At 37.1% G+C, this 18,095-nt stretch overlaps 1 protein-coding gene across 2 annotated transcripts in view; it reads right to left on the bottom strand.

Annotated features, from left to right (window-relative positions):
- The window catches only part of LAMA1 (laminin subunit alpha 1), a 99,207-nt gene that overhangs the window by 43,240 nt on the left and 37,872 nt on the right, over nt 1-18,095 (bottom strand). For both annotated transcript variants that reach the window (NM_001199806.2, XM_046917198.1), the window contains exons 11-23: nt 14,629-14,769; nt 13,822-13,995; nt 12,464-12,565; nt 11,497-11,708; nt 10,106-10,217; nt 9,112-9,222; nt 8,239-8,366; nt 7,559-7,645; nt 6,981-7,192; nt 6,366-6,472; nt 4,748-4,928; nt 3,688-3,824; nt 1,538-1,774 (exon numbers count right to left, since the gene is read on the bottom strand). In NM_001199806.2, coding sequence (NP_001186735.2) covers nt 1,538-1,774; nt 3,688-3,824; nt 4,748-4,928; nt 6,366-6,472; nt 6,981-7,192; nt 7,559-7,645; nt 8,239-8,366; nt 9,112-9,222; nt 10,106-10,217; nt 11,497-11,708; nt 12,464-12,565; nt 13,822-13,995; nt 14,629-14,769 — 1,941 coding nt within the window. The remainder of the gene's footprint in view (nt 1-1,537; nt 1,775-3,687; nt 3,825-4,747; nt 4,929-6,365; nt 6,473-6,980; nt 7,193-7,558; nt 7,646-8,238; nt 8,367-9,111; nt 9,223-10,105; nt 10,218-11,496; nt 11,709-12,463; nt 12,566-13,821; nt 13,996-14,628; nt 14,770-18,095) is intronic.

The following is an 18,095-nucleotide window of genomic DNA, read 5'->3' as shown; positions in this document are numbered from 1 at the left end:
CTGTACCTCATTTTTTATTCCATTATTAGAATACAATAGCTATTCCACTAGAGTTCTCTAACATTTAATTAGCTTTCAAAAATGTTTTCATGTCTAGAATGGAAGAAGCTGTAGATATGCTATCTCTACAGAGGACAAAATAATTATCTGTCAAAACAGCATGTAAGGAATTTATACCTTTTTAATTAAGAAAGAAACAACCTTTTTGTAAGCAGTTGTCTTAATCTCATAGATTGTTTCAGAAAACTCGAGATGGTTATGCAACCTACAATGTTAAGTGTAACTCTGGCAGCAGTCTTCCTAGACTCAATGCAGGAATACAATTTCCATGGCTTAAGGTAGTAACATTTTCTCTACACTGCTCACTGCATTAGAATTTATTTTCTTCAGTAGTCTTTTTTGCTCTTTTTCAATCTTCTATGTGTACTGGAAAAATAAGTTTTTTAATAGCAACCCCAAAAGAATGCATATGAGTTATGAGCAATTATTATTTGCATTATTTGCAAAGCAAAATGCAGGTGGCATAAATAAAACACTCAAAAAATATATCATTAAAAATGGTATCAGATGGCATTTACAACATACAGAGAAATATATCAACATTGAAGTCACTAGCACCATTCTCCTATATTTAATAAGGTTTACAAAAATTTTGTCCCAGAATTCATGGCCAGTATACTGTCCTATTCAAAAAGGCATCCTTGCCCTTTGTGAGGCAGACAGAAATCTAACAGCAAAAGGGAAATCAAGACAAATGCATCCTCAATGTTTTTTCATTTCTACCCTACAGTATTAATACATGAAAAATAGGATTCTGAACATACTATAAAAAGGACGTGGTTATAGATATTTGCTTAGCACAAAATAAACTTATGAATTTTACATTTAGCAAATGCAATCAAATTGAATTTAGGACTACAGTGAGAAATATGCCAAATCCCATAAAAGATTTGATGGAACAATGATTGATGTCTTTTGAATGCACAGTGGTTGTTTTGTAAAATTAGCAAGAATTCGGCATTAGTCAGTTAGAAATGATTACTTATGATCGTGTGTGGGTCTGATGTCGACTTCTTAGTACATATCTACAGCAATTCCATGAGTTTTTTCTGAAAGAGAAATACAGTACTGCGCCACAATAATTGTATGACCACAGACTGGAAATAAAATTACCTGGCTGCTTAAAAACAAGTAGAAGGTAGTAAGAGAGGCAAACTGCCTAGCACAGTTTCAGGAACTTCTGAGAAGAGAAATAACAGTGGCATGTTGGTAGCATTAATGCTATCTCTTTTGCCTACAGCAGTGTTTGCCCACACTGAGAAACTCATCTGGCAGTTTTTAATCCAGATGATTCATAACAAGACTGGCTTAGCACTGGCACAGAAAATCCATTTGGGGTGATTTTAGGTGGTCTTAGAAATACCTGAAAGGAGGGATGCAGTCTAAGATCCTTCCATCTCTATAGCAGTTATGATTTTTATGAAATAAATTATCAGAAACTCCAATGTGTCCCAAAAAAGTCTCAATACTTCAATACCTTGCACGCACAGATGCCAGTTTCTTCTTCACAACCACAAAGTCCTTTAGTGTCATCACACATCTCTGCTTTGGTTCCACTTAAGTCACAGTCACAAGCAACACAGTCCGGGTAGTCCCTGTAGCCTAATGCACATCTGGAACAGTTTTGTCCTCCAAATTCAGCTTTGCACTGGCATTGACCGGTCAAAACATCACACTGGAGACTATCTGAACCAGAGTCACTACAGTTGCAGGCCTTACAGGAAAAAACATTCATGAATACATCTTTAAAATCAATTTTGTTATAACAGAAACTAAATTTAATGCTGCCATTAAAACAATATTTGTCAACAATTATAGTACAATATAAAAGCAAAGAACTTTCACATAGATATGGGATTGCTTCATTTATATTTAAAAAAAAGAATTGTGTGTCATCTTTCTATTAAACATTGGAATGTAAAACATAACCAGCTTTGTTGATCCCCAGAACTAGTTTAGAACCGAAGAAGTTAATGGAACAAGGCCCAGGAACCACAATTCAAAAATATCATAAAACAGTATTTATTGAGTGTAATAAATAAATTATAATAATGTTATGGAAATAGTGGATTATATATACATATATATACAGAGAGAGAGAGAGAGAGAGAGAGAGAGAGAGAGAGAATAGATTTATAAGTAGTATAGAAAGAAAAATCTTAATACTGACATTCTTTTAAGACTTTTAGGAGTGTTAATGGGGTTTACACCTTGCTCTTGCTTCATTTGTTTTTTGATCAGGAACTGAGAATCTCACTGAATCCAAAAGAAGGAAGTTAAGCATACGCTGCAGTTCAGTGTACAACACTTACAAGGAAATTTATGTATTCTCTAGCATTCTTCACACATTTGTTGCTCACCCTTTGTATTAAGCAGACTTCTCACTCTCTCAGTACTGTGTACTACACTGCATAGTCTAATACACTTCATGACCAAAGAGGTTTACAACTTTGGCTCCTAAATACCACTAAAGGTCTGCAGTTCTGAAGGTTAAACCCTGTTTTACCGTAACAGAAATAATTTACACATATTTCCATTTCAGTATCACAATGATAAATAAGGACTCTAAGGTACACTTAACTGAGTGCAGCACTTGACTTTAAAAAGGTTATAAGCAGAACAGAACTACTTTTCTGCTTGATTAACTTACACAGGAATGAATTCCAAATACTGAGAAAACATTCAACTTAATTCAAAGTGATTATTGACAAGTGCTGTGTAATCAGCCTATGAAAGGAAAACTTAAAGGGGTGATAGTCTACCATACCCTTACCCAAGTGAAATGGCACAGGAACCAGCACACTGTATTTACAGAACATTCACAGAAAGAATGAGAGCAGCTTGAAAATGCAGAGAGTTAAAGAAAGTTGCTGTATACTGTGGAGACTGCAAACTCTGAAGAAAGGGCAATACTATAGGGCTATTTTATCATCCTTACTCTAAAAAATTAAGGGAGAAAAACTAAAAGAATTTGGCTGATGCTTGTACTTCTCGGGTACTTATCACAGACAATGACATAGGTTGTCAAGTTGATTGTATTTGTGGTTTCTCCATTGAAACTGCCCATTATACTCAAGTAATTCTGAAGCTTTTTAAAGTCTTAGCATTTATAAAATAAAGATTGGTTCAGTGCCATATCTGATAGGAATTTACAAGAAAGACTTAGTTGTGTGAATGGTTGATACTCCTCAGATCTGCACTAAAGTTGCATTTTAGTGCTTAAAAATAAATGTTAAGCTCCACTCAGGAAACAAACTTACTACCTTATATCACTTATATTTTAAATATTTAAGTGTATAAGAAGACGTCTATATTTCATTTTTCTTAAAGCCATAATATTAATCCTTGGTTAACACAGAAACTATGTTCCTTGCTTGATTGGTCCTTGACTGATAGTCAAAATACATACTTCAAATTTCTTACATGCACCTACCCAGACACTCTGGACCAGTATTTTCAAAGACAGTATTCTTAGAAAGTTCCTCAATAAACACCAGCACTAACACTTTGAAAAATTCAAACAATTGAGGTCCTCAAAAGAAGAGTCCGGTTCTAGCACGAGTATATGCTGTTAGTAAACAGCAAACTGCTTTAAACTGTCTTGGCTTTTCAGTCAGCCTACCATACCTTGCAGCCAAGTTTAGGAGAGAGTCCCCAGTGGTTTTCTTCACAGAGATCACATTTTGGTCCCCGAGTATGAGGGGGACAAATGCATTGACCAGAATCTGCATTACAGTTGTTCTGAGTATGAGCACAGTCACAGGCTGCAAAAGAAATGGGACCAAATGATTAACTTTCTTTACCTTTCCTAAACAGAATAAACTCCATGACTGTTGATAGTCTTACTTTTCTTAATGATACAGTATGGCTCTCCTTGTACTCCTTGTCCTTAACTGAGAACTAAATTATAAACAGAGAGACTTTTTTTTTTTTTTTTTAATTGAAAATCCATTATTCCTGTTTGATGTAGCCTGTTTGGTGATTTAGAAAGCAAGGCTACATTTACACAGGGGAATCAACAAAGCCAAACAAAATTATCATGGAGAAAAGTAAATATATAGGGGAAAATGCTATTATAAATGGTGCATAACTGATCAGGAATTTGATAATTAAAAAAATGCAATACTATTCTTGCTAGAAAGAGGAAATTCAGTAAAAGTTTAATTGCTTTAATAAAATTTACAGATTTTTCAAGTCTAAAGTGGTAAAAGGTACCTAAGGGATCTTTGATTCCTAGTACGGACACGATATATCACCCCACTGAAGATTTCACATTACTATACTGTGAAAAAATGTCTCTGTGAGGTTGGAGAAATGGTAGGCATTCCTTTAACTATACTATACTGTGTTGGAAAGAGTATCTTACTAACCCCATAAATCTGAAGACGGCACCTTCCCAGTTAGGATTAAAATTTTCCTCTAATGGAAAAATACAATCAATGGCCTATTTTATCAAGGAGGAAATCATACTTAGAAGAATTTCACAGAAAAAAAATATGGCAGAAGTTTGCAATAGTAGCAGTTTTTAACTTTTGTTTCCAAGCTTAATCAAAGTATCAGGAAACCATTCTCCAGTGAGAATTGGAACATTTATCAAATCAACTGAACACTGCTAGAGTAAAAAATACAATACACTGCTGAGAGAAATTTCACCCAACCCCTGAAAGAATCATGGATTAGAGCTTACGTGTACAGCCGCTCTTCTGCAAGGAGTGAAAGCCATGAGCACAGCGATCACACTTTTCTCCAGCCACTCCTGGCAAACAGTGGCACTGCCCCTGATGATTGCAGTCCTCAGAGATGGAGCCAAATTGACTGCAGTTGCAGGGAATACAGCCAAGTCCAGTAAGCAAGCCATAAAAGCCATTCTGTTGGACAAGAGATATGTTAGAGTACACCAAGTCTCTCGGTTACTTTCCCGGCCATCTGACTTGCATGAATATTGATCAGCTCTGTGTGACTGCTATGGGAGGACTACCTGGCCTTCTCTCTTTGCTGTTCCCAGCTGCGTGCAAGTACGTATTTAGGTGAAGAAGTGAATACTGAAATGCTTTTGCGGTCCTCTCATCTCATTAGTGAGACTTGTTTTAAACTCTGACATTATTTTTAATTAAAGACTTTCATGAGGGCAAGGGTAGGCTGTGCTGACCAAGCAAAGATTTCTGTGAATTAGAGAGCAGAACAGAGCATGTCAGTGACCTATGGTGCATGTAAATTGGAAAACATTCAGCTCAGCTGGCACAGGGGCAGTAACTGGGCACAGGATTTCTGCTCTGGTCTCTGAGTCAGTTCCATACTCAGCAAAGACTAGAAACTGTTGTTTTGTCTCATCAGTGAATACCTATTTGTTCTTGCAACAAGCCTGTCTTTTAGTTGAATCTCTTTCTTGGTGTTCAGCCACGATGTATTCATTATCACTAATCGCGTTTTTCAGATATTCCCAGAGTTCATTTTGCAGAAGCACAGCATTAAGATGCCTTCAGGTCTGTTAGTGGCCTTCAGTTTGTTTTTTTGCAGTCAATAAACGTGACTGCACCCCGTCAGGCAGCGCAACACCAGCCTGAACAGCCTGATTCTGAAGAGGGCTGAGTTACAGCTTCACATCTGCAATGAGCACAGGCAGAGCAATTTGCAACTACAAAAACCAGTCTAGACAAACCTTTGGTCTCCTCTCCAACAACAGGTTCACACGCTTCTCACTTTATTTTCTGCTGTTTTCTGTATCTGCTCTAGTCTAAGTTAATCCTCCTTGAACAGGGATGATCAGAATATTACGCAGCAATCTAGATAAGACCTTACTGGCATATAAGGACTGTCTCCGGTAGAAATAACTCACTGACACGTTCTAAATTATATTTGCCTTTTCTAAAGCTGCATTATATAGATGGCAGAGGACTCCTACAGTCCAGTAGTACACTTGGGACTTTCACCTCCTCTGTCCATCTCAGATCACAGAAGTTTTCTTCTTGGATTCCAAGTTACACTGCATTTTGTACTACTGAAAATCATCTCTTTTTCCCAGAACACTTTTGAATTACTTTGGTGTCCATCAACAACTTTGTGCCAAGCCATAAATTAAAGTTTTGAACAGACTAATCAAAAACATCTGGTTTCCTACACAGAAAACATGAGTTCAAATTCCCAGAAAATTTTGAAGAATGTGAAGTAAACTTATGTATCAACCTTTCAAGCAACCAAAAAAATTCCTTGCATCTCCTCACACTGATGCTGGTATATGCAGATAAACAGGCAGACCAAGATATGAAAGAAACACAGGTATTAGGAACAGGTAAGTATCTGCTCACCAAGCACTTGTCACATTTTTGTCCAATGACATCCGACTTGCAGTCACAGATGCCTGTCTCGTGATGACAGACACTGGAAAGGGAACCATTCACATGGCACTCACAGGCTTACGTTTAGAAAAAGAAAGAAAAAAATTATTAATGTTTTTATATATGCATTTGTTATTATGCAGTATTCCAAATAATAATAATGTGTTTCCTTTGTTCATCTACAGATGTTAATATACTACAGCAAAATTTGTACTACACATCTGGGCTAAGCAAATAAACAAAAGATCAGCAACAAACTCTGTGAGGAGATGAGTTTGAGAAGTTCATTTTTTCCATCCTCGCATGTAAAATTCAGAAGCAGAAAATGTCTACAGCAAGTCACTGGAGGGGGAGTATTAAGCAAGCCAGAAAGTTTCAGAAATATGAAGTGTCAGAGCCTAGCATGATATATTCCATCCTCAGGCTAAACAAAACCTAAAACTCATAGTTTTCAATCTGTACTTGTCAACTCACAACTTGAAGGTTAACTCTTCTGGAAAATACATGCATCTTCCTATCCATTCTTCTACATGCAGTCCCCATTTTTCTGTTCTTTACATTCTCAGAGTAATAATAACAGCTTACCACGGCAACTTTTCTCAGTCACTGCATCCCCATAGTACCCATCAGCACACTTTTCACAGTGAAGACCTGCTGTGTTCCCCACACATTTCAAGCATTGGCCTGTGATGGTATCACAATAACCATCTTCTTGAGGGTTTACGTTGCCATTGCATTCACAGGGAACACACGACTGTCCAGGCACCAGTGGATTTCCATAGTAACCATTTGCACACCTGCACAAGAGATTAAAAAAGCTTGGTCACAGAATAGCTCAGGTTGGAAGGGACCTCAAAAGATCATCTAGTCCAAACTTCCAAAACATTTGTCTAGATTAAATTACCTAGCACCCTGATATCTTGAATGCAGCTGAAATGCAGTCACATCAAACACTCTCCTTGCTCAAGAGAGTATTTCCTATTAAATTTTGCTCTAAAGTTTCAGTATATTACAAGCAAAGACAAAATGAGGAAAAATTTATTAGGAATGATTTGTACACGTGATGTAAACAATTCACAGTAGACGGAATGATGAATAGCTGGTAAGGACAATCACACAGATGCCTTACCTACAGATACCTTACCCAAAGTTAACATACATACCTTTCACACTGAGAGCCAGTATAGCCTGGAAGACATTTATCACAGACAATTCCTTCTCCTTCACTCAGCTGGCAGGTAGGACTGAAACTATCAATGGTATTTGTGGAAATTATTATTAAGACACAGAAACACAAGATACTTGCAATTCAATAACCACTCTTCAAATCTACGCACATATCTATAAAACCACATAACTGCACATGTATCTAAATTAACACCAATGTTTCAAACATTACGATATGTCAAAACAGAATTATCATTTTTGGAAATTCTTGTTGAGTTTTTTCTTTTATTTTGAAGAAAGATTTTAGAACTTTTTGACAGCCTGGCCCTTCTTCTAGCAAATTTGGCATGTATGCATACCAAGCTCCACTGTTTCAGGCATAACAGTTCTGCCCTTCTGTTGTTTTCTGAACATGAAAGATAACTGTGATTTTGTTCCAAGTTCAAGGACGGGTTTCAGTATTTCTTTTTGTACTTTGTGTACAAACTACATGAGCTCACTCAGCCTGTCTTAGTCTACCTTTGACAACCTGGCAGAACAATGTCTCTATGACACAGGCTCAAATGAAGAGGGAAAGATAGTTCCCTCTCTTTCTCCTTTAGATTTCACATTTTTCCTTATCTCACATTCCAATTTTGCTAAAGATGCAACAAAAAATCTGAAACATGCAGCTTACTTGTTTGCAGCAGAGCTCAGAGGACAGGCACAGGGCTGGCAGTCCTCAGGAGTTCCTTGGGATGGACTTCCATAAAAGCCAGGCAAGCACTGATCACAGAAAGGTCCTGTCGTGTTGTGCTGACAAGCCTGTGAGACACGGCACAAAACTTTTCATATTTACTTTTGATAGTTCTTCACTCCCCTGAGGGATCTCTGCAGGAATCTGCATGCAATACAGCATTAAGATTCAAGGAAACAACCACGAACAACTTTGAAAATAAGTTGTTGTGTTTTTCCCTTTTAAGTCAGTTAAACAATTCCTGATTGCTTCTTTCCTAAATTTTAAAATACACTTCACATTACAAAACATTATTTAAAAATGAATTTCAACTTTTTTGGCATACTGCAAACATATACACCAACAAATTTGGTATATATTTTTTGCTGGTGTTTAGTCATTGCCTTTCTGAGGTCTTTAAATTTCATGAGAGATCTGAAAGCTAAATCTTCAGAAGGGAGTGTGTAACTTTCACTGACGTCAGCCATGGAAGATACACATACCTACATTCACGCTGCTTAATTTTATTCAAGTTTTAATGTCAACTTCAGCAAGCAAAGTTTTTTATCAGCTAGTATATGTTGACATTTTTGCTTTAGATCTAATTATTCCACACTTGAAATGATAAAATGAAATAAAATCTTTAATGGAGAACAATTTACTGAAGTCCCCTGAACACATGCAGTGTAAGTAAACAATGAAAGAAAGCATAATACACAATTTGTACCCATAGCTTGAAACTTACATACACCATAAACTTGTCTGCCACAGACAAAATGCTCTCCTAATTTCTAAGCAGATTCTTAAGACACAACGCATCAGCGGACAACTTACAAAGCAAACACCTTGAGTATCGCATTCAGTTGCATGCCCATTGCATTTGCAGGGTTGACAAATACCGCCAAAGAGTATTCCATCCACCCGGTAGTAGCCAGGGAGACAGGACTGAAAAGAAATGAGGAGAAAAAGCAGCGGCATTATGTGTGTTAAATGTACGCATCAAATCATTTTCAAAGAGACCACTTCCGACCACCCACTGACTTGGTTCACACTGTGGTAAACTGAATGCTCTTTCAACTCTGTTGATGTCACTGAAACTCTTTTCTATTTATTTATTTATTTATTAATAAACTTGAACTGGATAAAGGGAATAAGAATTAGCACCATAAAACTTTGATTTAGCCCTTTGTACCCTGAAGACACATAAGTTCAGTTTTCTGCAGTTGAATATATGAATTTCTTTATTATAGGACAATAAAAAACAGATGGTCTGTCTCATCTGCAGAATCATTAATTATGTTATGGCACGTGGCTTCATACTGAAATTATTTGTCAGAATAATTCCTGCTGTTCTGCAGGTGGTGCTCTGCCTCCACAATCTTCTACTCACAGATACATAAAATGCCACCTAGCCTTACACATTTGACCCTTGTGATATCTTCCAAAGACTAGCATTCCTCCCTGCTAAGATTGCCTCCATAAACCTAACTACATAAAACAGAAATGCACTGAGCAATTCAGATCTAGGAAAAGAGCTATTTGTGAGTAAGGTAAGCCTGAAACAGCTTCACAGAGCTTTTACATCTACTCCCCCTGCAACATTAATGTTGCAAAATGTATGATCATCTTTTAGTGACACCAAATAGAATTCAAGAAATAAGCTTAAAATCCCATTTAGTGTATCAAGAAGAAAATATGGTATTGTGTACAGAACACAGCATTTCACCACAGAATACATACTTTAATGGCAGTGTAATTAAAAGACGCTTGCCTTTAAAACCTAGATCCTTTCAGAAAAAAGATCAGTTCGCACACACAAACCAGTTACCTCACATGATATTCCTGTGTAACCTTGAGGACATTCACAGAATTCCACATCTGGTGCTGAAGAAAGATCAATTACATTTGCACTTGCGTTGTCCAGGGTCACTGAGTCCAGCCTAGAATCAAGCATGAAGACATCATATTATTTTTTTCCCAAAATTTCATTTTAAACAGTTTGGTTGGTAGTACTGAGTATGTTGCTCCCTGACAGCAACAGCTGAGGAATGGTCAAAAATCTCAGCTGTAAAAAGACTATGATGGTAGTGTTATCACTGCATTTGCAGTGCCCCCATCCTGTTATCCTTATTCTAATTCCCACTGACTTGGTGACTTCTCCTAAAGTGAGGTTTAATCAAAAACTCCCCCTCTGTCACTATAGAAGTACATGAGAGGGGCAGGCTTCTACTGCAGTTCTGAGATAAGATAGCTTTACTACATCATGTCTAAACTAGACATGTATTGCAGGTGGGTAAGTAGTGAGAAACAGCATCAGTTCATTGCTGGTGTATACTACAAACAAAGCAAAACCCTATAGTAAAAACAACAGCATTTTGCAGTAGAGAAAATTTTCTCAGCCACAGGTAAAAATGATTTAAATGAATCTTTACAAACATTCCAGAAAGTTGAACACACTATCCCTAAATAGACATAAATATAATACCTCCCCAAGGGCACAAAGTGAATTTTCTTCATGCTTAACTATCAGGTATAATGCTGTTGATGTTAAATGCTACCAAATTAGGGAATGAGGAAGAAAGGCTATTGGTAAGGCTAAGGGAAGTAAGTAAATAAGCGATGAAGCACTGGAACTGATTTCCCTTGAGGTCAGTAACATTTTCTTCCTGTATAATTTGGAGAATAGGTAAGAGAGATCTGCAAGGATTGATAAAGATACTGCTGATGCTGACTTGAGCCTATGAAATGCTCAGGTAATCCAGCCCAGACCAATCTTCCTATTAAGCATTCCCTTAGAAATGACCATCAGAACATCTACAAACAGATATTAAAAGAAATTACAGCCAGCTTCTTTACTGGCAGGTTCTCAATCGTCAGTGATGGATTAACTCACCACATACCAAAATAAGCACACTTTTGAGAGTTTAGGAGGTATTTCTCTCTAACAAAGCTGCCATTGTAATAAGGCTTTAGGGAATATTCCTTTAAAGTAGAAAACAATGATTCTGCTTTACATATCCCTAAAACAACCACGTGCCCTTTTCTGCACATTCCAGATGAATGCAGACAACACTAGTCTTAAAAAAATTCAATGAAGAATGTTTTCTTCTAGAAATTGTTAATGCAAAACTACAGGAATACTGAAACACCAAGCAGTTCTTCACACACACGAAAATAACATGAGTATATAGATTAATTTCAGTATTTTCTGTCCCTTACCTGTACACAGCTTTTTTGGCAATGTTGTAGTTGGCCCTGATCAGAAGACGGGTCACATTCACCAGAACAGTCATCAGCCTTTCTCGGTCTATAGCTTTTTTTGTATTGAAGTCGATAAAATTCTCTGATACCAATCTCACTGAATTAGAGTACTCCTCATAGGGCTGTAACGACAAACCTGCTGCTCTTGTGCTCAAAATCTGACCACTGCCCTGAAAGTGAAATACAGAAAGCCTTTTTTGTATCTATATGGAAATTTCATTTAGCTGTTACATTTAGTGTCAGGTGCATATCCAGATAATGTAGAAAAGAAACAAGATTTCTTTCATTAGAAATTTTTTTTTTTTTTTTAAAGTCTGTATTTTCCATAGATTCAGGAAGATTACGATCCCATTCTCTTTTGGTTCAGAGACTTCAGAAACACTTGATTTTCTTTTAGAAAAGTAATTAAATTAAAAACCAAGCACCCCTACGAAACAAAATCTTTTTCTGCTTTGCTCTATTAATAATACATATTACAAAATACAGCTTTTTCGGAGGTGCCTGAACTTCATATGGAGCCTTAGCTTTTAACTGCAACACAACTTCAGAAAAGTAAACAAACAGCACGAGTATTCATCTGTTTCATAAACATAAATTAATCCAGCTTATTGTAGTTGCTTTTTAAACAGAACATTGCCTATTTAGTAATTACCAACTCATGTGTTTTTAGGTTAAGATTTAGGTATTTATTTTCTAAAAATAGAATTATCTGCCTACAGTTTCATTGAAACAAAGCAGAAAATGAGAGAATTGAGTAGCAAGAAAATCTTCGTAGTGACTTTCAAAACACAATTTAAAAATAAGATCTAAGGAGGAATTAAATATTATTACTACATAAATACTATTTTATTTTCCTTTTTTTTTTTTTTTTAACCTATTCATGGATTTCTAAAAATGTTTGAGTAGCCAGCTGAAAACCATCCACCTGAATGATGACATCCACGCTAGATAATATATCACTGTCCACACTCTCCATTGGAATGTCGTAAGATACGGTATACTTCAAATCCCCACCAAAAGCTGTGAGCTGAAATAATAAAAATGAAAGCCTTAGAAACACAACCTCTGATCAACACAAAGAAGATACATGAGAAAGTCCAATGTATTTGCCCCAAATTAAAAGAACACACAGGCTTGCAAACACCACTTGCCAGGGAAAAATTAACAGGCTGTGCCTATCAACACAGGGACAAGTGCTGGCCTGTTGCTGTTCCAGTGGGGAAAGTCAGCTGAAGGCTCTACAGATGATTTAGATAAGGGTCCTTATTCAGCAAAACACCCACAGGTCTTTCAACAGCAGAGGTTTATGCTACTGTCCTAGCCAAAGGGCATAGCATGCTGGAGTTATTCACATTCCATATTCCCCCTTTCATGCTCCACAACTCCACATCTGCTGCTGACTACTTCAAAGTAAGTAAAAGAGTTTTAGCAGTTAGACCTACATTAAAGGTATATCAGATCAGAATTTGAGTGAACGTTCACCTGTGAAAAACTACTTAAAGTTATACTTATTAGACCTGCATTCATTTTGTCTGACACTCAATTAGCTGTGCATGAGCAAAGAAACTGTACTGAAAATAATTAAAGAAGTGAGGTCACCTCTACTCAACACTAGTGAAGCCACACATGAAGTTCTTCATCCATTTTCAGGCTTGTCAGTACAACAGAGATGTGGAAATAATGGAGAGAATCCATCAAAAGGCCACAAAGATGGTGAAGTGCACCAGCATTGAGATAGGTGTCATGAGTATAGGGAATGTGAGCAAGAAAGTTAGTAACAATCAAGAAAAAGACAATATATTGTGTAATCAAAGATAGGCTGAGAACAAAGTGGTATGATAAGTGAGCTCAAAGAGCAGGGGGGGATTCTACACTATACTTAGCCAGGAATACTACGATTTGAGGAAGAGACAGGTTGAGAAGTCTGGTAAACCTGGCTTTTATTTGTACTTTTTAATTATAGAAGTAATGAATGTATTTCAACTATATTCATATTTTTATTACTTCCCATAAGCTAACCAAAGAACATACACAGCAATTCTGAAGGTTTCAGTGCATAGAAATACAGCACCAAATTGAAAGACAGTGCTTTATGCTATACATGAAAGATGCAAGAATAAAGTCACAGGGGCACAGAGATGAATTTTTGGTATATTACCATATCAGTAAGGAAACATTTTGATTAGCAGAAATATATCTACTGTTTATGTACAGTATTTTGAGAGCAATATAGTATAATAAATGTAGGGAAATTAAGAGTTTTGACTCCACACAAGAACTCACTTTATTTCCTAGGTACGGTTCAGGTGCTGACCAGTAGTAAGTATGTTTCAGTACTTTCACAGCGTCAGAGTTGTTGATGCTTATTTGACGGGGTCCATCAAATTGGCCTCGCTGAGGTTGCACGCCCTTTGCATTATACAGATCGGTAATAAGCCATCCAGTCATGTCTGAAATCTGCAAGAAATAATGGTTATAATAATGTAGTCAGGCTCAGTGTCACTGAGACAGTGAATCTATCAGACTTTCATTAACTCAGTCCCAATACACACAAATGTGGTACCAACATCATACAATGAGACTAGGACCATCTCTATCTCTGTGAAAGTTAGGAACATAAACATAGCAAGTGTTATTTTCATCCTTCCAATAAAATCAGCAAGTGTAATGGAAATACTGGCACAGGCCACTCTAGTCTTGCCCAGTAGTTATCGGAGTAGGGACAAAAGTTTGTGTTCATCTCTTCAGTATACAAAGAAACTTTTAACAGTACAAGGTCAGAAAAAAAAAAAAAAAAAAAAGAAAAAAAGAAAGAAAGAAGAAAAAAAAAGAAAGAAAGAAAGAAGTGCATTATCACAGATTCCACTAGCCAATGCTTCTGGTATTAATACAAGACAGCAGGCTAAAGCCTGAAATGAAATGGCATACTGACTACCTCAGAGCTGTCAAATGATGTTGAAAATCCATTCCTCTGTAAGGATATGCATGCCAGAATTTAGAGTTAGCTCAGGTGCATGTCAAAGAGAAATACAGTACATGTTGCAGCTGCCTTAGGAAAGAATATTAGGTCACTGATGTAACATATAATACCTGACTGATGGGCCATGTTAGGCTGTCACAGACATCAGAAACCCCAAAACAGAAGCATTCTGTGCAGCCCTCTGGATTTCTCTCTTGCAGGTTGTAGAATCCTGGTTTACAGAGGTCACAGTTTTCACCTTCTACATTTTCCTGTGAATGGCATATAACATTTGTTTCACGTCAGCATTATTATAGTGACAATTACAGTGGCTTAGATGGGATTTAGGTATAACAGCATTAAGAAGGTTATAAAAGAACACAGATTTCAGCATAACAGGCTTATTGAATAAGATTCAAAGCTTAAAATGAAAACTAATTGGAGAAATTTATCAGAATTTGCTAGTTCATCAAAATCTAAATATACCCTGGTAACAGTTCTGTTATAGTGAAATTTCAGCACACGGGTAGGGTTTGAAAATCTTCTGCTGTTTTTTCTGTCTGTTTCTCAAGTAGAATGAATTTCTAGCTCACTATGAAGAAATTAAGATAGCCTAGAGCACAGTTTGCCTCTTTAGGCCACCACAGCCAATTTCAAGGCAACAGTTCCTCAACTACTCATCCACACTTGCATCCCATAACCATCGCTTCCCCATTGCCACCTTTTCCTAGAGGAATATCACATATCACCCATTTAGTTCCTAGCACTGACCTGATGCTTCATTACTATGAAAACTGGGCACTTTACAACACCATGCTACACACCTCTTTCAAAATAGCATTTATAGGGGTAAAAAAAAAAATAAAAATAAAAATAAACACCCAAAGTATTTATTGCAGAAGTTTAAACAAAAGTTGCTGAGAAAGAAGTAAGTATAGAAAACACTGAGTAGATAACCATCAAAATTCTTTATGTAGGTTTCAGTGGGTACCTCTACACACTGAGATGCAGAACACTTCCCCACTACCAGAGACAAGTCTCTGACCACACCATAGCTTCTTATCAGGACAAGACATCACTGCCTTATCTCAGCCTTTGGCTTCTACTATGAGAAAACCTTAACGCAAAAGCAAAGAGGACTTTACAGAGAACCTCACAAAGATCCCTGCTACATGTGATGAGGACACCAGGACTGCAGGGCATACAGTGCCCTGCATGTCTGTATTACTCTTCCAAGAAAGCCGGTATGAGTTCTGCAGTGCAACTTGAAATGTGAAGCCTGCGGACCAAATTCCACCCTGAAAAGCAGCTACCAGGCTAAGGAGCCTCCACTTGAGCCAGAAGAGCCACTCCCCATTCCAGACTTGCATTAGATTTGGTTCCACTGAACGAATTTCAGGATTGCCAGAGAAAAATCTGAGCCCTTTAGTAGCAACACTACCAACAGTCTACTCTTGCAGACCAGTATTTGGCACATCAAGTTTACACAAGGCCTCTCTCTAAAGCAGGTAGGTTATGAACTTTTACAAGCAAAAATACAGACCAGTTCTACAAACGACATGAAAAAGCTAGGTCATTCCTCTAGCTTTCATTCAAATGAGGAGGATGATTGCTTTCTATTTGTTAATATTTATTCTGCTCACAAAGAAGCAAAATAGCTTTCTAAGAGGTTCTTGGTGATACCAGGTAAAGTATTTGTGAGCAGGCACATACGGAAAGAAGAGCTAAACTCAACCTACTGGTGAAGGGGCTCTCTGACCACGCAGCATTCCCTCTCAAAAAGCAGCCTAAATTCAATTGCTGCTCACCCTTCAATGGCTGCCCTTATAAAAGCCAAGCATAGCTCAGCCCTGGATCCACTCCTTTTGGGCACATGGAGAGCAAAGGTGCAAAGAAATGTGCCTGTGCTCCCTGGACCAGACACACCCCTTCACCCGGTGCTCCATCACCAGCTTAAGTCTTGACCTAACAGATCCTCAACAATATATAAATATGGGAAAAATACCTTATAAAGGGAAATCTGAGATTATCCTGAAATAAAGGGATTTTAGAATCTTGGTAAACAATAACTGTATGGTTTTTTTCAACCTCTTTATTTCTTTTTTCACAGTACACATGGGATCGCACATTCCTTTTGTTTCTGTAACTCTACCTGGATAAAATGACCTCTTATTTCTTAATGAATACTAAGAACCTTATTTGATGGCTAGACCTCAAGAGCTGCTGTGACTGACTAGACTTTAGGGATGGGATGTGACTCTCTGATTAAACCTCTACAATGGAAGAAGACTGAAGGCAAGGGATGCGTGCCCATGAAGTTCTGGGAATAATCCAAAGAGTGACTGTTGCATAGAAGACTATCTCAACACGAAGGGGTCTGGAGGACAGCTTTTGGTTTAGATAAGCAGATAGCAACAGTTAAATGGGTCAACAAGTGAAAACTCTCCCTGCAGTTCATTTTAAAAGTGTGAATGTCTCCCTAAATTAGCCAGACTAGCATGGGAGGGTAGTGATTATGGTGCTTACACCAAAGCAGAATATACAAACTAAAACAAACTAACAAAAGAATTTTGAAAGAGTAACAAGCTTGAGCTGGTGTCAACTCACGTATTTCTTCCCAGCAAGTAGGGACACCCAGTACTGTGAGTATATAAAGATGACTTTTGGTACTACCATGAATATATGAAGACCACATTAGATCTCAAATGACAACCACGTTTGTACTGTGATTCAACTGTGTATTGCAATTGCTGCTTTGTCCTTGCATAGTGAATTCAGTACCCTGCTGAATCATTTTTCTAAATTGAAATCTTAGGTAACATCAAATATCTTTTTTTATTAGTAGTATTTGATTTAGTTAGGAAGTGTTTCTCCCTCTACACATAGAACATCTAGAAGTATTTAGTCAGAGAGTATTAGACTGTGACAGCTCTGTTTCACAAATGATCAAATATTATGATATTCAGAGTGTAAAAGGGAATCACTTGTGTTACTGAGTTTACACAGCCTATGTAGGCTTAGGAACTAGAAATTCTGTCCCCTTAATTTAATATTTGGAGCGCACAACTTCCTTCTCCAATGTAATTGTGTTGACAGCTAGTGACACTCTCAGTGATGTGGCCAAAAAAATTCTGTATGCTAGGCTCGTGCTCTGAAAGGGGACAGTTTTTTGTCCAGTTTATACCAAAATTTTCACTCATAAGCTGCAACAGCTCTAACAGTGTTACTCTAGCTCAAAAGAAAGCAAAATAGTTGTTTCCCTCTTTTTTTTTTTTCTCATTTAAATTGTCTGTTCAAACTATTTCTTTTTTCAAGACTGGTTATTTATACATTTGATAATTTGGATTAGATAAATCATGCAAAAGAACTAAGCAGTTTCAGAAAATCTGTCCAAGAAAACATGGGGTTTTTTGGCTCCTACTTGCTGTCATACTTGGCAACAAATACATAAACTACTGGCTCACATTTGGTTCAAAAAATTGTGTGTTACTTTAAATACTGACACAGAGCTTTGTAATAAAGTTCAGCAGAATCCACAGCTGCAGGATATTTCAAGGGGACTGGACACTTACCAAAAATAAAAGCAGAGGTAGAAAAT

The sequence above is a fragment of the Gallus gallus genome, chromosome 2 (genome assembly GCF_016699485.2).
Source record: "Gallus gallus isolate bGalGal1 chromosome 2, bGalGal1.mat.broiler.GRCg7b, whole genome shotgun sequence".
Classification (NCBI taxonomy): Eukaryota; Metazoa; Chordata; class Aves; order Galliformes; family Phasianidae; genus Gallus; species Gallus gallus.
This window is presented reverse-complemented; position numbering and strand designations above follow the sequence as displayed.